Source organism: Pelophylax lessonae (genome assembly GCF_965119305.1).
Source record: "Pelophylax lessonae genome assembly, chromosome: 5".
NCBI lineage: Eukaryota > Metazoa > Chordata > Amphibia > Anura > Ranidae > Pelophylax > Pelophylax lessonae.
In genome coordinates, this window is record NC_138772.1 from 366,177,118 (window position 1) to 366,200,282 (window position 23,165).

At 41.4% G+C, this 23,165-nt stretch overlaps 1 protein-coding gene across 1 annotated transcript in view; it reads left to right on the forward strand.

Moving 5' to 3' along the window:
* The window catches only part of DIPK1C (divergent protein kinase domain 1C), a gene marked incomplete at its 5' end in the record, with an annotated part of 147,240 nt that overhangs the window by 109,061 nt on the left and 15,014 nt on the right, over positions 1–23,165 (forward strand). The window contains one exon of the mRNA XM_082259662.1: positions 9,644–9,808. Coding sequence (XP_082115788.1) covers positions 9,644–9,808 — 165 coding nt within the window. The remainder of the gene's footprint in view (positions 1–9,643; positions 9,809–23,165) is intronic.

The following is a 23,165-nucleotide window of genomic DNA, read 5'->3' on the forward strand; positions in this document are numbered from 1 at the left end:
CAAAATACGCTTTTTTGCGATTTTTTTTACCAAACATATGTAGCATAAAACATATTGGCCGAAAATGTTAAAAAATTTTGATTTTTACATTTTTTTGGGGGGAATTTCATATAAAAAAATGTGAAAAATATTGTTAATTTTGCAAAATTTACGCTCTTTTTTTGTTTATAGCGCATGATCAAAAAGTCACACAGGTGATCAAATACCACCAAAAGAAAGCTCTGTTTGTGGGGAAAAAAAGGACATCAATTTCATTTGGGTACAGTGTCGCACGACTGCGCAATTGTCCGTTAAAATCGAGCAGTGCCGAATGGCAAAATAGGGCCTGGTCAGGAAGGGGGTAAAATCTTCCGGGGCTTAAGTGGTTAAGCAAGGGTTTCCTTTAGTGACAGTAGCATATAAAATAAATAAATTAATTAAAAATAAACTTAAAGCCTAATAAAGTCTTACACTTTTTGAATCTCTATATAGTTCTGTACCCCCCATGTTATGATTTGCAACAAATTGTTTCTTGGCAATGTTTGAAAAAAACCCTTTTATCTCAGTGAAAATTCTGCCTCCTGTTCTCCTACTCCAGTGCTTTGCGGTGGTGTAACAGCCACGCCCCCAGCACAAGTGTCCTTTTTACAGATTTGTATTGGACAGAACAGGAGGGGTGTGTCAAGCCAGATATGTTTCCGGGTGCTGATTTGCTGACTGCACTAGATCTACCCCTGGTGCTTATTGGACTGTACATTACTTTTTAAACACTCCACACAACTGCTGTGACAGTAAAGTGGAGGTAAGAAATTTTTCATTTGTAAGTAAAGTCTTTCAAGCTGTTTTCATGACTTCGATTGCACTTTAAGTATATTCAGAAAGGTTGCTTATGCTATACAATATGCAAATCTGAACTTTTACAGGGAAATCTAACCTTGCCCCGCCCCTTACACCTTCCCAGTCCATCACATTATAGGGCCAGTAGGAAGGTACAAGAAGGCTAAGCATGACTTTTACACAAAAAAATGAGATTTTCTTTTAACTTTAGATACCTTTTCTTACACAATTTTCCTTTTTTGTATTGATTTTGCCAGGTGTACTTTAAAGAACTCCAGGCAAATGTAGAACCTCCATTAAGCTGAAGTTCAAGCACAAATGAAATCCAATGTTTAAAAAGTAAATAAAGATGTAGCTCACAGGTGTCAAACACAAGGCCCGCGGGCCGAATGCGGCCCCCCAGGCCATTTCATGTGGCCCTTGCACCTCTCCTGCAAACTGCGGCACCCCCCTTGTCTCTGCCCCCACCTTGTCTCAGTAGTTGACAGCAGAGAGGACAGAACTCCTTTGCCAGATCCTGTGCTTCTCTGCAGAAAGGCTCGTCTTTGCCCACCCCCCCCCCTTCTCAGCAGTCTGCAGCAGAGAGTAGGGCAGAACTCCTCCTACAGATCCTGAACCTCTCTGTGCAACCACATCACCACTTTGTCTCTGCCTCCCCTGCATTCTGCTGACTCCAGCTCTCCTCTGGTCCTCCTCCATACCTTGCACTTTCTTCTTCCCAGATCCACCCGCATCTTCTTCCTTGCAGTAGCACAAGGTAAGGGGGTGCATTGTGATGTAAGGAAGGGTAGGTGACTCTTGACTTATGATGGTGGGGGGCTCTTGACATCTCATGTAAGGGGGCATGGGTTGCTCTGGACATCTAATCTTACAGATATAACCGGCCCTTTGAGGGCAACCATAATGCTGATGCGGCCCCACTATAAAATTGAGTTTGACACCCCTGATGTAGCTGAACTTTCTTTTACTTTATTCCCTTGCCTAGGTTGGCAATCCTCTTTCTTTTCTTTTCTTTTCTTTTCTTGTCATAGGGTATACTCTCAGATTATCCAAATGGACCCCTTAGGCTTCTACACCCCTTTTCTTTTCCTTTTTTTAAATAGATACTAACTGTGCCTATTCAGTATTGCATTATTTTCATCAATATAGCTATTATGGATTATTATCCTCCTCAAACTCATTTGATATCCCTAGGATAGGAAGAATAAATGTTTGTCAAAACTGGATCGATCATTTTACTAGAATACTATCGGTATACATGTTCTGTGAGTACCTTTGCCATTAGTTCTCAACTATACTTGCGGATGACAGATGTGCCTTATTGTTTTTGTATATGAGAGATTTTGTCTGTATTCAACTTGCTGATCTTTGATTATTTGAATAACTAATAAAAAAGGGTTGAAATCTTAAGATGTTGCTGATCTAATAAATAGTCTTCTTTATTGTTTAGGAAAAAAACAGTACAGGAACAGCTGTGCTTTCCACTATCAGTTGGTAGACTGCATTATGCCTTGTTGCTTCCTAGCTTTTTTCAGTCTGGCTCTTGAGCCTGACTCTTGGCTGCCTGTCTAAAGCAACTCAATCTGCCCACACATGCTATGTTACTGGTAGTTACTGGTTTGGATAAAGTGCTAAGGGTTTACAAAGAGAGCAAAAATGGACAATTAAATAAAAAATGGATTTGGGGTAGGGTGGGATCTAGGAAGCTTTAAATATTTGGCCGTTAGGTACATTTTCTCTATATGCCAAATTTATTTAATATTGCCAACATATAGGGCCAGGAGAGGCTCTCAAAAGCCTTTTGTATATGAAGAGCTAGTATCATTTAGGGTAGCTTTGATTTGTTTTAGTGATGTATTTGGTCAAGCGCTTTTCTAATGCTGTCAGAAATTTGCATTTAGGTATAAATTCTACTTGCTCTTTGTGTGCCTAGTAGCCAAGGATATTGGTAAAATGATTTAAAAAAACAGTAGTAAATATCTTAAGGTCTATTAAAGTTAAAACTCTGGGTAAAAAAAAAAAAAAGTGAATCTTGTATTGGGGGGTCTACCCACACTGCAAGGGTTAATACTCAGTTTTAAATAAACAGCTTTGTCTCTAGGGAGACATAAAAAGCTGTTTTACTGATCTTGTCCCTTACTCATCCAGCAGCCAGCTCTCTCCTCCGGCCTCTGAGTTGTAGGTGGGCTCTAAGCCTCCTCACTTACAATGCATGGGTGCTGGTCCTGCATTGTACACGTTAAAGTCAGAGTGCATGCAGCTGATGGGCCAGCAAAGAAAAGTGGCTTTGGGGGTAGGGCCACAGGGAGGAAGCCTGTGGGAGTGGGCAATAAGGTAAGTAAAAAATATTTTTTCTGTTCTCCCTATACAAAAGTGAGTATTTCGTTTTTGCAATGCAGAGGGATTCCTCTCTGCAAAGGTAACTTTTACATAACTCAGAGTTCGGCTTTAAAGTGGAGTTCCACCCGAAAGTGGAACTTACGCTTAACTTACACAGGTACCCTGTCCCCACTTCGGTCGGAACTGGCCACGGTGAGGTATGTCACCAGTTCGGTCTTCTCTTCCTTTCCCTACTGCCAGGCCAGTGAGAGAGCACAGCCGCAAGGCTTCACTGCCGGGGATCCTTACCGGCAATGGCAACGGCAGCGCCCAATAGCTGATGGAAACTTCAGCTGGGATGCAGACATCACTGGATTCAAGGACAGGTAAGTGTCCTAATATTCAAAGTCAGCAGCTACAGTATGTGTAGCTGCTGACTTTCAATTTTTGGAAGGGGGGGCAAACTCTGCTTTAACAATCAAATTTGACAAAAGTTTTGGGAGTCAAGGAGTCTTTTTTGTTTTTGAAATGATTAATATAGGTGTTACTGTACGTAGACTTACTGTTAAAAATGATGAAAAATGTGTGTGTCCTTGCCCCACTAATAGCTCCCCCTAACATTCAAGTGTAACGTTCAGGTTTGTGCCTATGGAGAAAATAGGGGGAGATTTGCTGGTGATAACTGGCTCAAGGTAAGTCAGTAAATCCATCAACTGTATACCCAAACAGGCTCAGGCAGATGGCTTGGGGAGGGGGAAGCCAACAGACATATGAACAATCCCAACTGGCTTTTAAATCCAACCTGACAAATGTTCCTTTGTGTCTGTGGGTACGGATGACCACTAATGATTTTACCTCCCCAAATGATACGCTGTAAACTTGACCATCTATGACCAGTCATATTAACAGTATCACACTATATATATATATATATATATATATATATATATATATATATATATACACAGTATCTCACAAAAGTGAGTATACCAGTCACATATTTGTAAATATTTTATTATATCTTTTCATGTGACAACACTGCAGAAATTACACTTTGCTACAATGTAAAGTAGCGAGTGTACAGCTTGTATAACAGTGTAAATTTGCTGTCCCCTCAAAATAACTCAACACACAGCCATTAATGTCTAAACCGCTGGGCCACAGGGCAGTATTCCAACACTAGAGATCGACTGATATCGTTTTTTGTTGCCGATACCGATACTGATATTTTGGCCATTGCATATCGGTATCGGCCGATATGGGCCGATATTTTGAACATTTACATTTTTGCAAAATAAACACAATTTTCAACACAAATCTGTTACTGAACATGTTAATGTTTGTTTTCTAACATTTTTAACATTAAGGACTCGATCTTCACACCTTAACTGCATGAAAACTGATAGGAAAACCGCACTTGCAGTGACATAAGTTTCACATCATCTGATTGTGAGTGATGCATAAACTGCTACAGTAGTGCACTCACTGCAATAATTTGAAATCACTACTGCAGTGCAGTCAGTGCAAAACTGCTAGAAAAAAAGCTAGACAAACAGCTAGACAGTGGATTGGAGTCAGTGGACTACTGCTGCAGTAGTGCACTCACTGCCATGATTTTAAATCACTAACTGCAGTCAGTGCAAAACTGCTAGAAAAAAAAGCTAGACAGTGGGGACTCAGTGGACTACTGCTGCAGTAGTCCTCACTTACTGCAATAATTTTAAATCACTACTGCACTACTGCAGTGTCAGATTGGAATCCTGCGAGCTACCCCCCTAATCTAGATTTTACAACTGCCGCAAACACCTCACTCCTCAGAAAGTGCTCTGTGCTATAAATACAATAAATAGTGTTGCGCAAGAGTAAAAATCTGCCTAGTTGCTATTTTAACGATATTGGTGACCAATCCAGATTGTAGTGTGTATGGTGTGCTATCCAAAAATGTAAAATAAAATAAATTAAACCTGTGTGATATAAATTGTTTCGTGAAAAGTCAATGTTTTGATGTGATTCCAATGCTGAGTATATAAATAAATGTGTAACCCGCTTCAATAATCATACAGTGTTACCAAATATAAAGTGCTGTGTGCTGATACCGTTGTGTTTAAAAAATCCTTGCAATCAATATTTGCTATGTTCTCTCATGCAAACTGAAACCAATATATATATATAAAAGATTCTAATATATATAAATAGTCCATAAAGTGCTATAAGTGTTATAATCTGTGAGTCCTTAATATAAAGAAAAAGTGCCAGGTGCTTGTGGAATAATCAGCTGCAGGTGCTCAATCCACCAAGTCTGTGGACATGTGGGTGTGTTCCCAACCGGTATGCTTGACCGATATATCACCAAACTCCATGCACCCCCTCGTGATTGGGCGCTCACCTTAAGACCGATATAGATATGCCTCTAATCGTATACAATATTAACTCCTCTGGGGCACTTCTCCTCCCTTCCACTGAGATACCGAAAGATCGCTGGCAGTATCCTCCTACATGTAACTCCAACACTCCATAGGGGACGATACCATGTGAAAGAGATAGCTCCAGATAGTGCTTATATATATATATTTTATTAAATGCCAAGTGAAAAGTTGTACACTCACATTTCCAGGTGCATGTATGCACGTATGAATCGCTTTAACCTTTCCCGGATGCCTTTCGGATAAATAGGGAGCCGCCTCGGCTTGCGACCGTCCTCCTTGGTCTGCCCGACAGCCTCACCTACGCTGGGTGCAACGCTCCGTCCGTCCTCGATAGCACACCATACACAGTACAATCTGGATTGGTCACCAATATCGTTGAAATAGCAACTAGGCAGATTTTTACTCTTGCGCAACACTATTTATTGCACTACAGCAGTGACTGCACTGCAGTAGTGATTTAAAATTATTGCAGCAGTGAGTGGCACACTACTGCAGCAGTAGACCACTGACTCTAATCCACTGTCTAGCTTTTTTTCTAGCAGTTTTGCACTGACTGCAGCACAGCGCAGTCAGTGCAAAACTGCTAGAAAAAAAGTTAGACAAAAGCTTGACAGTGGAATGGATTGGAGTGGAGTAGACACTAGTACTATACTACTACACTTTCAATACTCCCAGTTAAGTAGAACAATATTATAGTGCAGAAAGCATAACATTTCAGCATGTTCACCAGTAAAACGGTTTCTGTTTTTTTTTTCATAAACTGCTGCCACTTCCCTAAAAACACACTCACTTGATACCGAGGAAGGAGGAGCAGAAAGGTATCTTCCAGCATGAGAAGCAAGTCTTTTGTAGTGTGCCTCATTTTCTTTCCACCACTGAAGAGGATCACCACTTCTTCTGTCAAATAGAGATGAAGTTCATCATCCAGGCTCATTATTGCAGATTCAGAAGAATCCTCCGCATGAGGCCCCAATAAAACACTGAACATGGCATATATTCAACCACAATGAAGTTTCTCTTCTGTCCGTTGTCTTTTTGGACATTTTTCTCTTTTTGAAACATCCTGCTCTTCCACATTAGAAACCTGCTCTTCTTGACTTTTCTTTTCGGCAGGAACCTCCTGCACCTCCTGTTGAATATCTTCTGGCAGCCATTGTTTTGCCTTGGCCAATACATCATCAGAAGAGAAAGGATGGTTCTTATATCGAGGATCCAAAAGACATGCAAGCACAACATTTTCATTCTCTTCATGCTTCTCAAAACGTTTGGCGAGGCTGTCCCTCATGGCCTGCCTACATGTTTTAGTGCCACGTGTATTGGGTCCTTCCTTCTCTTAAAGAAGCATCTTTAGCACTCTCACACATGGGATGACAGATGACACAGATGAGTCTTAATGATTCACCTCTAGTGTGACTTCTTCTATGGGGAGGAGGGTCTCAATGACATTGGCTTCAATGTCCTCCTGATCAGCAGTAGGACCAGAATATCCTCCATATTCACCTGAATATATGGTAAGAGCTCGCTTCTGCTCCAGCATTCTTTGCAGCATGTGAAGTGTTGAGTTCCATCGTGTTGGAACAGCGTTAATCAAGTTGTTTTTGGGTAGGCCAAGGTCTTCTTGAATGCACCTCAGTCACTGCTTGGCAAGGATTAAATAGTGGAAATTGCCTGCGCACCTTTTCAGCATGCTAATTATGTCAAGCAAAGCTCTCTGGTTTGACAGGCCATCATTTACCACAAGTTGGAGGGTGTGTGCCATGTAACTGAGGTCTGACACTTCAGTAAGTCTCATTCCTTTAACCATGTTCTCTCAGCTGTCTCAAAGCACAAGCATCACTTGGTCTTTGGCGATTCCCCAATCTTCTAGCATGCCTAGAAACCTTTCTCTAATGTACTCCCCAGTGTGGGATCCTTGCATCACTTTTGTATTCAACACCAAATGCCTTCTTGTCAATCCGCTGTCAATGAATTGGCATGTAAGACTCATTAGTGATTCTGTTTGTCCTGACCAGCAGTCAGTTGTGAATGAGAGTGAGTTGCCAGCATTCTCTGGTTTCAGCATAGCCTTTACTTTCTCAACGACCTTTTGGTAAATCTTTTCCAGCATTTCGGTTTGATAATACTTGTCACTCTTCAGTCTGTACCTTGGCTGTGGACTGAAGGACATCAACCGCTTAAATCCAGAGTCAGACACCATTGTAAATGGATGGTTATCAGTGACCATCATCTCTGTGATTACTCTGCCCAGCAGTCGGGATCTTCCATCCGATTTTAGCCACCTGTTTTTTTTTTCTGAAACATATCTGTTATTGTTGCCTGGGATAGTGATGTTTCACCTTGTGATTCATTTTGTTTTTTCTGTGCTGCATGATATCATTCAACATGATGAACTCTTAGATGGGCCCAAAGATTTGACGTATTTTTGGTTTTTGCAGTTATTGATCCCATGCATACATTGTTTGTGCACGTGTTGCACACTGCTGCTGCTTTTCCTAGAGATGGAGATGAGAAATAGCACAGACCACACTTTTAATTTTTCTATCTGCATCCATCTCCATTGAAATTTGAAAGACACTACTGAAATTGAATATAGGCTTAAAAAAACTGTCTGGCTGGCAGGGTCCCTTTGGTGGGTGAGTGGCTGGCTGGCACCCTTTGGTGGGTAGCTGGCTGGCTGGCACCCTGTTGTGGGTGGCTGGCTGGCACCATGTGATGGGTGGCTGGCTGGCACCCTGTGGTGGTTGGCTGGCTGGCACCCTTTGGTGAGTGGCTGGCTGGCACCCTGTGGTGGATGGCTGGCTGGCTGGCACCCTTTGGTGGGTGGCTGGCTGGCTGGCAACCTGTGGTGGGTGGCTGGCTGGCAACCTTTGGTGGGTGGCTGGCACCCTTTGGTGGATGGCTGGCTGGCACCCTGTGATGGGTGGCTGGCTGGCTGGCACCCTGTGGTGGGTGGCTGACTGGCACCGGGCAGCTGTGGGTGGGTGTATGTATGGCGGCTTTGTTAAACACACTGTGTGCACTGTACAATGTACTGTACACTCACTGTCCCGAGACTCCCCAACTCCAGACGAGGCTGTGGGAGGCGACCTAAGAAGGCAGAAGCTGTCCTAGTGCGTGGAGGCGCATGGTGCAGCATACGCAATGACGTCACGACAATATCGGCGATATCGGTAACCATCAGGGCTGATTCTGATATATCGGGGAAAGTGCATATCGGCCCTTGCCAATAATTGGTTGATCCCTAATAACGACCCCCAACTACTACTGCCTTACTAAAGAAGCTGAGGGTAAAGGTGATGGACAGGCCAAGCATGTCTCCAGAACTAAACCCTATTGAGCATCTGAAGGGCATCCTCAAATGGGAGGTGGAGGAGCGCAAGGTCTCTAATATCCACCTGCTTCGTGATGTCGTCATGGAGGAGTGGAAGAGGACTCCAGTGGCAACCTGTGAAGCTCTGGTGAACCCCATGCCCAAGAGGGTTAAGGCAGTGCTGGAAAAAATGGCGGCCACACAAAATATTGACACGTTGGGTCAATTTGGACCTTTTCACTTAGGGGTGTACTCACGTTTGTTTTGAGTGGTTTAGACATTAATGGCTGTGTGTTGAGTTATTTTGAGGGGACAGCAAATTTACACTGTTATACAAGCTGTACACTCACTACTTTACACTTGTAGCAAAGTGTAATTTCTTCCGTGTTGTCACATGAAGAGATATAATAACATATTTACAAAAATTTGAGGGGTGTAATCACTTTCGTGAGATACTGTATATATATTATAATATACTATTAAAATACTATTAACACTCATACACTCACTTTCTTACTAAGCACAGGGTAGGAATCTTTCCCTTTTACATGTCTACAATTGAATGAATGGGCACACTTAAGCTATTCCTTTGTAAAGCCAAGATTGATCTCACCTATTTAGCAGAACATTTAGAACACAATAATCCTTTTATATTACGCAGCAGATGTTTCTGCAGAAAACATGCCTGGAGCTTGGTAACAGAAGGTGATATGTAATGTATAAATTTATTTAACTATGCTTCTCCTGTTTTATGTAATTTTATTGGTTGCAGGTTGTTGCCATCGATATGGATATGGCCTTTTTTGAGCCCAAAATGCGTAACATACTGGAACAAAAATGTCAATCTGATAAGGACTGCAACTTCTTTGACTGTTTTTCAACATGTGATTTAAAGACATACATGTGTGGAGCACAAAGAGAGAATAACAATCTGCAAGTAAGTACTGATTTGCTTTGCAATACAAATTATTGTTTTGAGTCATGAAAATATACATCTAATATACAATATAAATATATATATATATATATATATATATATATATATATATATATATATATATATATACACACACACACACACACAATATATACACTTTCTATAAATTAATCAAACATGTAACTCAATAAAAATTATATTACTAATTTTATTATCTTCATCTTTACAAAACCTTCAGTTTTTTTGTTCTTTCAATAAAACAGGAACAAGGCCATTTCCCTTTCTAGCACATTACCATAAACAATTTTGTATGTTGATGTGTGTTGTGTTGTGTTCAGGCAGCCTATTCATTTTTAATTCACCACTTCAGCCCCGGAAGGATTTGCCCCCATTCTGACCAGGCCCTATTTTGCGATTTGGCACTGTGTCATTTTAATGGACAATTGCGCGGTTGTGCGACACTGTACCCAAACAAAATTTACGTCCTTTTTTCCCACAAATAGAGGTTTCTTTTGGTGGTATTTGATCACCTGTGCAATTTTTTATTTTTGCGCTATAAATGAAAAAAGAGCGACAATTTTGAAAAAAAAAAATATATATATATATATATATTTTTCACATTCTGCTATATGACATTCCCCCCAAAAAATTTAAAAATCAAAATTTTTTAACATTTTAGGCCAATTTGTTTTCTGCTACATATTTTTGGTAAAAAAAAAAAAAAATAGCAATAAGCGTATTTTCATTGGTTTGCGCAAAAGTTATCGCGTTTACTATCTACGGGAAAGATTTATGTCATTTTTATTGTTTTTTTTTTTACCAGTAATGGTGGCAATCTGCAATTTTTTAGCGTAACTGCGACATTGCGGTGGACAGATCGGGCCCCTAACTGCCATTTTTGACACTTTTGGGGGTGATCAAGGGGTTAAATGTATGCCTCATGCTTACTGACGTGTGTATGTGTGTGGGGGGGGGGTTTCGGTGACAGAGACAGAGATCGCATTTTCAGCTATGCTGAATCCTGTGATCTCTTCCTGTCTGTCACTGAGAAGATCTGCCTGCTTTGTTTACATAAGCAGGCGGGTCTTCACACCATTTCCCAGATGATCAGGGAAGGGAGGCCGCGACCGCCGCCTTTCCTCCTCCGGCCTGACTCCCGCTGTGTCAAAACACAGCAGGAGCATGCCCCTGGAATCACTAGGAGTCCAGCGACGTAGTAGTATTACTGTGAGCAGTCAGCAAGTGGTTAAAATAAAACACGGAGACAATTACTACTGCTCATACATCTGGCTCCGAGGGCACCCCATAGAAATACTGCTGATAGACCCTGGTCAGATTGTTTGACTATATGCTCTGTTGAGAAGGTCCTGCGAAGCTAGAAAGCCTCCATTTTTTTCCACATTGAAGTGGTGGTATCGCATCCTGGGTTTCACAAGGGTGATGAATGTTCACTATATACATGGAATTCTTTGATTATATATGAACAGGACTCTGCTTATCTCACTTAATCACATATGGACTTTATTTGGATTGTTTATTCTTTGAGCACATTGTTTATTATTGTCATATCAATATTTTTATTTTTAGTTGCGCTTCTTCAATACTTTTGTACCTCAACTCTTTTTATACTAATATTAATTTAGAATGCACCAAAGACCAGACTTATGAGAAAACAAATTGTTACCCCAGCTCTACTGCTAATGTAGAAGTCTATGAACTGTAGTCTGGTGCTCTAGCCAGGGTGTTCAGGTCCCATAGGTAAAATTCTTGAATCAGGAAGGCTGGCAACTGGGATGCTCTTAAATAAAAGTACTTTATTTGTTACATGGGTACACTGGTACAGGCTATAATCTGACGTGTTTGGGCTATGGAGCCTTCATAAAAGCACCTTTGATTAAGGCTCCATAGGCTGAAACACATCAGCATATAGCCTGTACCTGTATACCCATGTAACAAAAAAAGTACTTTTATTTAAAAGCATCCCAGCTGCTAGCTTTCCTGATTCAAAAATCAGACATACAGTGCCTTGTGAAAGTATTCGGCCCCCTTGAACTTTGCAACCTTTTGCCACATTTCAGGCTTCAAACATAAAGATATAAAACTGTAATTTTTTGTGAAGAATCAACAACAAGTGGGACACAATCATGAAGTGGAACGAAATTTATTTGATATTTCAAACTTTGTTAACAAATAAAAAACTGAAAAATTGGGCGTGCAAAATGATTCAGTCCCTTTACTTTCAGTGCAGCAAACTCTCTCCAGAAGTTCAGTGAGGATCTCTGAATGATCCAATGTTGACCTAAATGACTAATAATGATAAATAGAATCCACCTGTGTGTAATCAAGTCTCTGTATAAATGCACCTGCACTGTGATAGTCTCAGAGGTCAGTTTAAAGCGCAGAGAGCATCATGAAGAACAAGGAACACACCCGGCAGGTCCGAGATACTGTTGTGGAGAAGTTTAAAGCTGGATTTGGATACAAAAAGATTTCCCAAGCTTTAAACATCCCAAGGAGCACTGTGCAAGCGATAATATTGAAATGGAAGGAGTATCAGACCACTGCAAATCTACGAAGACCTGGCCGTCCCTCTAAACTTTCAGTTCATACAAGGAGAAGACTGATCAGAGATGCAGCCAAGAGGCCCATGATCACTCGGGGATGAACTGCAGAGATCTACAGCTGAGGTGGGAGACTCTGTCCATAGGACAACAATCAGTCATATACTGCACAAATCTGGCCTTTATGGAAGAGTGGCAAGAAGAAAGCCATTTCTTAAAGATATCCATAAAAAGTGTTGTTTAAAGTTTGCCACAAGCCACCTGGGAGACACACCAAACATGTGGAAGAAGGTGCTCTGGTCAGATGAAACCAAAATCAAACTTTTTGGCAACAATGCAAAACGTTATGTTTGGCGTTAAATCAAAATAGCTCATCACCCTGAACACACCATCCCCACTGTCAAACATGGTGGTGGCAGCATCATAGTTTGGGCCTGCTTTTTTTCAGCAGGGACAGGGAAGATGGTTAAAATTTATGGGAAGATGGATGGAGCCAAATACAGGACCATTCTGGAAGAAAACCTGATGGAGTCTGCAAAAGACCCGAGACTGGGACGGAGATTTGTCTTCCAACAAGACAATGATCCAAAACATAAAGCAAAATCTACAATGGAATGGTTCACAAATAAACATATCCAGGTGTTAGAATGGCCAAGTCAAAGTCCAGACCTGAATCCAATTGAGAATCTGTGGAAAGAATTGAAAACTGCTGTTCACAAACGCTCTCCATCCAACCTTACTGAGCTCGAGCTGTTTTGCAAGGAGGAATGGAAAAAAATGTCAGTCTCTCGATCTGCAAAACTGATAGAGACATACCCCAAGCGACTTACAGCTGTAATCGCAGCAAAGGGTGGCGCCACAAAGTATTAACTTAGGGGGGCTGAATAATTTTGCACGCCCAATTTTTCAGTTTTTTATTTGTTAAAAAAGTTTAAAATATCCAATAAATTTCATTCCACTTTATGATTGTGTCCCAATATTGTTGATTCTTCACAAAAAAATACAGTTTTATATCTTTATGTTTGAAGCCTGAAATGTGGCAAAAGGTCGCAAAGTTCAAGGGGGCCGAATACTTTTGCAAGGCACTGTACAGTATATCTGTTTTCTTTAAATGCAGTGCACCACAGTGCACAGATGGTTTCTATTTGTGATTTGTGGTGCACTGTAACACATTTTAGAGTGTCTTTGCAAGGTGTATTGGCAAAGGGGGGCTTCCAAAATGCACGACAAAGCAAGACATTGCTCTGTCATTATTGCTTATTATGCTTTGGAATAACATGAGGTAAAATGTGCGTTTAAAAGCACATTAGTACAATGCACAGATGTGAAGCTGTCAGGATGAAAACCATCATCTATCATTACAAAATTAGGATCCCATCAGAGGCATGATATATGTCTATGCTGTAGCAAGCAGTCTTTATAATGTTATAATCTGGAGAAAAATGACTGCTGAATGTGGTGCTTGCTATAAGACCATATAACAAAGCACTTGGATGAATGAGGTCTTATGTTTTTAAAAGGAAATGTGGAGCAACGATCAGCATTACTTTGTCCTATATATCATTTTACCGTACACAAAGGTAAAAGGAAAACTGCTGCTTACAAATCACATTTCTTTCATTCACCCAACGTGGTGACATTTATGTCTTGACAGTATACCTCTCTCAAGCCAAAGCACATAGTGGATCAGAACCAGAATCTGTGTTTGGCCTGTGTCTCTTTTGCTCATAGTTACAGCTTATAGTCCGATTCTCCCTTCATTTTTAAACCTGCTAAAAAAAAAGGCAGGCTGATAGTGCAATGATTCGCAAATCTCAATCAGGCTCAAAATAGATTTCCGCTGCTGGGTCTAATTAGGTAATTAAATAATTGTAGTGCATGCACGAGGAGATCACACTGACACACGTTGTTCAGGTAAATGATACTTCCTGTTTATTTCTAATGTGCAGCGAGTTAAATAGTTAGTAGGCGATGTCATATGTTAGTACGTCATAAGCATAATACTGATTATTTGCAGCTTTCTGATTAGTCATGTCCATTATAAGGTAGTCCCCTTCGAATTTATGAATGTTATCTTCTATTGAAGGCACTGTGCCAAAAGCACCATCTTCCTCACAAAATTAAATTTCAATGGAGGGGGTATCTAGTAACGGCCATTTTGAGTAAGGAAGACAGAAAAAAGATATGTACAAGTACAGAGAAACAGACATAGAAAAATAGACATTTTGCTTAATTCACAAGTTTTCATCACATTCCTTCACAATAGTAACTGGATGATACAGTCATTAAAGTGCATCCAAACCTAAAACCAAAAACGTATTATATTGCAACTCGCCAATCTTTTAATGTGATGGCTGCATTCGTTTTATTATTGTTCTTTTTTCCTTTATTTTCACCTAGTAATCTAGCCAATGTCTTGTCTTAAAATGGCTACCCTCATTCCTCCACTGTATCTGTGGAGGAGTATCTTAGCAATCCTTGGACAGCAGCATTGTCAACCTGTGGAGAGGGTAGTATTAAATGGACTAGTAGATTTAGATGGACTTTACATAAGTGACTAATAAATTAAACCATAACCCCAGCTAACAACTTTTAAGGAAATTTTTTATCTGTAACACTACTCTCTTGGAAGCTGCTGGTTACGGGTTCCCCTGGGTTACCATTAGGAGCAACATGACAGTTCAGCATTTTCACAAGTGTTTTAGCTCAGTTAGGAAACAATCTAGGAGCTTTGGTTTTTGTGTTTTTATTGAGAACTTGGGTAGGAGAAGGGAATGAGTGGGATACTCCAACTTATATAACTATCCACAATCTGCTGGGATGACTGAATATTGCTGAATGCGGCAAGGCCGCTGCTTCACCTTGGCAATAGCGATGAAGTAGTGATAAATGGACCGCTTTAGATAAGCTGTACTGTCCTGCAGAACACACTTCAGGGCCCTTCCTGGCACCCCCTTTTGTTCCTATTCTTCAGGGCTTTGTACTTGGCACCCCCTTTATTGTCATACTCTCCGTGTGAGCTAGCTCCTTGATCCCCTGACTTCACTGGAGTGGTCCCCCTTCCTGGGCAGACCCTTTGGCAGGTCCCTCAGTACTCACGGATACTGTTTTTCCCAAGAGACTCTGCCAGCAGCTCCACCGTCAGCACTCTGGATCCTCTGCAGCTCAGCTCCACACCTGGTTCACTAGGCCAATTGCCTAAGACCACTTTCCTCTCACACTGCAGGAGGAGAGGCAGCCGTCCACCTCCTCCTGGGACTCTGCTTCCCGCCAAAGACGCCCTGTCACATGTCCCCTCAGTATTTATGGCCAATCCCAGGATGCATTGCAGAATTCCCTCCCATTGGGACTGCCATAAAACATGAAGTGTCACTGGCTAGGTTTCCTCCACTGTCCAACAAGCTCCCTCATTGGATGCAGTGGGGACACTCCCTTAGACCCAGTGAATCAAACCTGGAAACATGTCACAGCAACCTAATAGATCAGGCTCCCCTGATAAGCAGCAGGAGCAATAAATGCTTTACCTAGCACCTACCTAGCTAAGAGGTAGCTACATATCATTTTAGTATAAAGATTTATAAGGGTTACTAAACTCACAACAGTAAAAATCAATCTGTATATACAGTAAAGCATGCTTGTTATACTCACTGTGGAATGTAAGGGGTTAATCCTGTGCATTGTGTAAAAAGGCTGTCTTCTCTGACCCTCCCCTTCTTCCAGAGTCCCCAATCTTAAAAAAAAAAAACTTCTGTGTGCAGCAGCCCCCCTCAGCCCCTCTAATACATACCTGAGTGTCATCTAGATCCAGCAATGTTGTAGGAGTGTCTCGGCTGCCCAGAACTTCCCTCCTCGTTGGCTGAGACAGCAGTGTAGCGCTATTGGCTCCTGCTGCTGTCAATCAAAGTCAGTCAGCCAATCAGGAGAGAAAGGGGGTGGTGCCAGGCTGCAACTCCATGTCTAATTGGACACAGGGAGCTGTGACTCGGCTCGGATGCCCCCATAGCAAGCTGCTTGCTGTGGGGGCACCGAACAGGAGGAGGGGCCAGGAGAGCCAAAGCGGGACCCAATAAGAGGAGGATTTGGGCTGCTCTGTGCAAAACCACAGAGCAGGTGAGTATGACATGTTTGTTATTTTTAACTTAAAAAGAACAAGACTTTACAATCACTTTAAGTATAATCACAGATTTATTTTAGGCTATTTTTCAGCCTCTCTACTTCTCCCTTGCTTGAAATGTCTTATTTTAAAACATTGCACTGGCTAAAGAAGAAAGAAGCTTCAGCAAATATAGGAAAGTAGCTGAAGAAAGAGCAATGTAAAATAGGAGTATGTACTGTAGCAGTGGTATCCTAGAAGGAAAACTTTTCTGAATGAAGTAGCTATAGCTAATGAGTTTAATGGCTGAATGAAAACATTACAGAAGTGAAAAAAAAAGTAAAAAGATCCAGAGTGCCCCTCATTATATGCCTCTGCTATTACTATCACTATTTTTTACCATCAAGGTGACTTCAAGGCTAATTCACAAAATTGTGTGAAGATTTACTTCAGGTATCCAGTCCTGTGAAAAGATAATCCCTGTTGTAAACTGTCACTTTGTAAAACAACCCATTCAGTTTGAAATAGAAATGAAAGGCAAAACATTTTTGTATAGATTTAAAAAAACATAAATACCATTTTCCCCTTTTTTATAAGTGATCACATTCCCTCTGTTCTCAGCGGCACGCTGAGCTGAGATTTCCAGTGAATGGCTGTGCAGGGGAGGGGGAAAGGGTATGTCAGGACAAGTCTGATCATTGGAGGAGAACAGGCTGGGTTTCCAGCAGCGCTGGGGAACTGACCACAGTGTGCTCTCCTGCTTAGTGTGGGCAGTTTTTAAGCACGCACATATCAGGAATATGAAGTGTTGGGGTAACAAACGTTTTAACTAATCTACAAACGATTGGATAAAAACAAAAACGAAACCCCAGAGCTCAAAGAAATTGTGGGAAATAGCTGTAAATCCAATATATAACCTGTTCACTTAGAAACTGGTGTAACAACAGTGTATAAGTTAGACTGAATGAGCCATATCACTTCTTTTAATCAATAATAACAGCTATAAGAAAAGTCTTTAAAAAGTCATTGACCAATTTAAAGTCCAAATAAACATCCACTTTATTGATGGGTAAAGGAAAAAACACTGATAATCAAGTAAAGGAATATAATGTATGCTCTCGTGCAATCCTGGGACTCATCATGGTTAAAGAATTTAGAGTTTCTCTTCTTTTAAGACTGTAGCGCTTGTTTTTTTTCTTTGCTATTCAAATGACTGGATATTAGATTCTTTAAGGCCTCTTGCACACTGCAACTTAAAAAAGCTCAGTACAGCTTTTTTTTTTACTGAGCTAAAATACAGTCCATTAATTGTAATGTACCTATGCACACAGGCACGAAAACGAGCACCGTGCATTCTTTAGTAAAAACAAAATAGAAAAATCTGCATTTTTGGTCAGTAATTTACACCTCGTGCGTACAAATATGCACGTTTGTGCACAGATGTGCATAAATCCCCATTTACATATAATGCAGAACAAGAACGCGAGAATACGTTTACGTGCATTTGCACAAAAATGCACGAATACATACAAAAAAAGTCTGAAAAAGTAGATGCTCAAACAGGAGTATCGTGCGCAAGAGGCCTTAAACAACTTATTGTGTTAACATTTTTAAATCCTTTAGAACACGGGTGTCAAACACAAGGCTCACAGGCCGAATACGCCCCCCCCCCCCAAGCCATTTCATGTAACCCTCGCACCCAGGGCTTTTTTTCAGCTGGAACTCCATTCCGCCACCTCAGGCTCTTGCAGATCCCTGACTACCCTGCATGCACTCCCGGTGGAGCACAGCAGTGCTGACCAATGATCTCTCTGCAGGCGAGAGAGAGACATGGAGCCCCCTACACTACTGGGAGGTACTAGAACTAGATAGATGAGATCTGAGGAAGCTTTTTGGAGGGTGGGGGGGCACTCTGTACTTCGCGCACTTCTGAACTTTGCACACCGCATACTTCTTATCTGTACACTATTTACATAGCGCACCCATAAACCCTGCACTCTGTATGTCATAGACTCCTCAACCCTACAGTCTGTACTTAGCGCACCACTGAACTCTGCAATCTGTATGTTGCACACTCGTGATCTCTACACTCTGTACACTGCGTACTCCTAAGCATCTAAGTAGATGTATAGTCTTACAGATACAACCAGCCCTTTATGGACAACCCTAATGTTAATGCGGCCCACAATGAAATTGAGTTTGACACCCCTGCTTTAGAACATCGGCTTCAATGTAGACAGTGTTAACTTTTATAGTTCTTTAGGCATTGATTCTTCATCTGGTGATTTCCATTGACATGTATGCACCCCAAAACTACCACTGTAAATATCTTTCAAGAATAAAAGGTAGCTTTCCTGCAAATTAATACATCTCTCCAGGCACACCACTCTCTACTTTAATTATGAAATCCTTTTAAGACTGGGCATTGAATGTACATCTATTTCTAGATTCTGTAAATGGCTTTCCATGGCTAGAAAAGCACCAGATACTTCTTAATCTCTTAACCAATTTGCTGGCACAAATCTCTAAAATATATAACGCTTGCAGTGGGGAAATCCATTGATCTGCACACTGCGCATACATATAGCAGCTTATGAGAATGCCCTATTTTACTTCACCTTGGCTGCTTGTATAGAAGTAACTGAACAGAGTGCCTGTCTGATGTACACGGCCCACTCATCAAGTGCTTTTAATGCAAGCTGTTTATAGATCATTTAGTGATTTTCTTCTGCATACAGTCAATGCACTTTTGGCCTCTGGGCTCTGTTTAATATCATATTAAAATCTGTTTTTCTCCAAAGAGACCTGAAATTGTTTGGCAATCGTCCCAGATATACAGAAATGTCTCAGTTATTAGGCACTATTAGCTGCCAGTGGTGATAGTTTATACAATAAATTTTACATCTTTCTGGAAATAGACATTCTTTCCTTGTTGTACCTAGTAATCTACAGTTAATAATTTGAAAACTCAACATAAAAGGAGATCACTAAAAACAATCTGCTTAATTATTCTAGACCCAGGATTATAATAAAAGGAAAACTCTGCTGGAGAACTAGGTATGGCTGCCATGGCTGACTGCTTTCTGAAATTTTAGCTGCTTGGCTTTTCTATGATAGTGTGGTATTTTTAGCCTCACATGTAAACCAACCCTGTTGCCAATATGGAATTCTGCCTGAAAGGACTGTAAATATTTATCTCATCTGCTCCCCATGGCACCAAACAATTGAGAGATCATCCACAAAATCTGCTGGGAAACTGAAACTTCTCAGGGAGTTGATTGCCTGCGTCCCCCCAACATTTACTTGCGCTTCCTGATGACTTTGTGAGTAAGGTGAGTACTTGAGTACTGTGAGTATCCGAGTATTGTATCTGAGTAGTGTGAGTATCTGAGTATTGTGAGTATCTGAGTGGTGTGAGTACCTGAGTAGTGTGAGTTTCTGAGTAGTGTGAGATTCTGAATAGTGTGAGATTCTGAGTAGTGTGAGATTCTGAGTAGTGTGAGATTCTGAGTAAGGTGAGTACCTGAGTATTGTGAGTATCTGAGTAGTGTGAGTATTTGAGTAGTGTGAGTACTTAAGAAGTGTGAGTAGCTGAGTAGTGTGAGTATCTGAGTATTGTGAGTATCTGAGTGTTGGAAGTATCTGAATGTTTCGAGGAACTGAGTGTTGCGAGTACCTGAGTGGAGTGACTGTATAGTGCTGAGTAACTGTGTGTGTGACTGAGGAGTAACTAGTTGTGTGCTGAGAAATTAGAGTTAGGAAGCTAGTAAAAAGCTATTTGGACAGAATTAAATTCCCAATCCCCATTAAATTAGTGGGTATGTTTCCCGGTGGGTGTGGAGATGCGACTCGGTGTACATCTTGTGGCATGTATGCGTTCCTCAATTATCCGATCAAGGGCGAATACAGCTGCGCAAAATGTAAGCATGTTTCTTCCCTGGAAGCTCAGGTTCTATATCTAGAGAAGCAACTGGCAACACTGAGAAGAATCTCCATACTTAAGAAGAGCTGGGAATGTACCCAGCAGGTTCCGGCAGGGGCCAGCACAGAGGCAGTTGGAGATACAAGGGTGCAGGCACCAGAGTAGAGTAGTTGGGTGACAGGAAGGGTAGAGGGGAAAGAGTCAAGGAGGCCGGTCCTGCTCTGGAACATCCCAGCCCTGTTGCGTGATGTTGGGGAATCCAGTCAGGGACCAGCACTGCTGGAGCAGCGCAACGCCCCTAGCTGCCAGGGTAAGAACTCCTCCAGTGAGTGTGGGAGCGAGGCTAAGGGTAATGAAAGACAGGTTTTGGTGGTAGGGGACTCAATTATTAGAAGGACAGAGACGGCAATCTGTCAAAAAGACCGTAAGCACAGAACTGTTTATTTCTTATCGGGTGCTCGGGTTCAGCACATCAGGAATCTGGAAGACAGATTATTGGGTGGGGCTGGGGAGGACCCAGCTGTCATGGTATACAAGGGTACCAATGAAAAAGTTAGAGGGAGATGGAGAGTCCTAAAAAACAATTTCAGGGACTTAGGAGCTAAATTAAGGAGTAGGACCTCCAAGGTAGTATTCTCAGAAATACTACCTGTACCTTGAGCCATGCCAGAGAGGCAGTGGGAGATTAGGGAAGTTAACAATTGGCTGAGGAGCTGGAGTAGTAAGGAGGGGATCGGGTTCCAGAAGAACTGGGCTGACTTCTCAGTCGGCTACCGGTTCTTTAGGAGGGATGGACTGCACCTAAAGGGGAGGGTGCAGCCATACTGGAAGATAAGATGGCCGAAATGTTAAAGGGGCTTTTAAACTAGGTGATGGGGGGAGGGTCCAGATGTAGAATTAGCCAGCGGGGAGCATCGTTCAGTGGGAATTATTGGGGGCATTAGCGGTAGGGTAACCAGAGATCCAAAACCCAAGGTAGGTAGGCTGAAATCAAAAGCGCAGGCCCATAACATCTAACGAGGATATAGCATGCAACCAGGCAAAATTACGAGGTTTGTATCCCAATGCTAGAAGTCTGGCCAACAAGATGGGAGAACTGAAGCTGCTAATCTATGAGGAGGATATCGATTTTGTGGAAATTTTCGGAGACTTGGTTTGACAGCTCTCATGATTGGCTGGCAACCATTCAGGGGCATTCCCTTTATTGTAGAGATAGAGAGGATAAAAAAGGGGGAGATGTATGCCTGTATATCAAAAACAATGTGCAAGTAAATATGAGGGACAATATCACAAATGGAGCTAGGGAGGAGGTAGAATCCCTATGGGTAGAGCTTTAAAGGGAAGGTACTATGGGGAAAGTAATATTGGGCGTATGCTATAGGCCTATGGGCGTATGCTATAACCAGAGAGAGGAGGGGGAGGTGGACCTCCTATGACAGCTTGGAATGGCAGCAGGGATGGGAAATGTCATTATAATGGGGGATTTCAACTATCCAGATATAGACTGGGCAGAAGAAACTGTGCATTCATCTAAGGCTCGCCATTTCTTAAATGTTTTGCAGGACAATTTCATGGGTCAGATGGTGAAAGCACCGACAAGAAACAATGCATTACTAGACCTACTGATTACTAACAATACAAACCTGATCACGGATGTAGAAATACAGGGCAACTTAGGAAACAGTGACCATAGGTCAATTTGTTTCAGTAATCATAGAAATAGGAAACACAAGAGTAATAAAAGGACACTGAATTTCAAAAAAGCCAACTTCCCTAAACTGCACTCTTTCTTAGATGATATAAAATGGGATAAAATCCTGGAAACAAAGAACACGGAGGAAAATGGGAGTGCTTTAAGAACATACTAAATAAAGGTATTGGCTAGTGCATTCCAATGAGGAATACATTTAAAAGAGCTAAAATAAACCTTGGGTGGCTAAACCCCAACGTAAAAATGCATAAAAAACTAAAGTAAAGGCCTTCAAAAAATACAAGGCTGAGGGTCATTGGCAGCATTCCAACATTACAAAGAATGCAATAAGAAATATAAGAGCGCAATCAATGTGGCTAAAATAGAACACAAAAGGCACATAGCGGAAGAGAGTACAAAAAACCCCAAGACATTTTTTTAAGTATATAAATAGTAAGAAAGTGAGGCCAGAACACATTGGCCCCATAAAGGACGACAGAGAAAATCTGGCTACAAACGACAGAGAGAAGGCGAAGGTGCTAAATAAATTCTTCTTCGGCCTCATCTCCAGTATGCCATCTAGTTCTGGGCACCGGTCCTCAGGAAGGATGTGCTGGAACTAGAGAGAGTCCAGAGACGGACAACAGATAAAGGGACTAGAGGATCTCAGCTATGAGGAAAGACTACAAGGATTGAACTTATGTTCTCTGGAGAAGAAACGCTTGAGAGGGGATATGATATCAATGTACAAATACCGTACTGGCGAACCTAGCATAGGAAACAAACTATTCAGTGAAAGGGAATAAAAAAGGACTCAGGGCCATTTGCTAAAATTAGAAGAAAAGCGGTTTAACCTTAAATTGCGTAAAGGGTTCTATACCGTCAGAGCGGTGAGGATGTGGAATTCTCTTCCACAAGCAGTGGTGTCAGCGGGGAGCATCGATAGTTTTAAAAAACTATTAGATGGGCTCCTTAATGACCACAATATTCAAGGGTATACAATGTACTATTGCCATAAACACTTATACACACACTTATCATAGGTTAAACTGGATGGACTGGTGTCTTTTTTCAACCTCACCAACTATGTA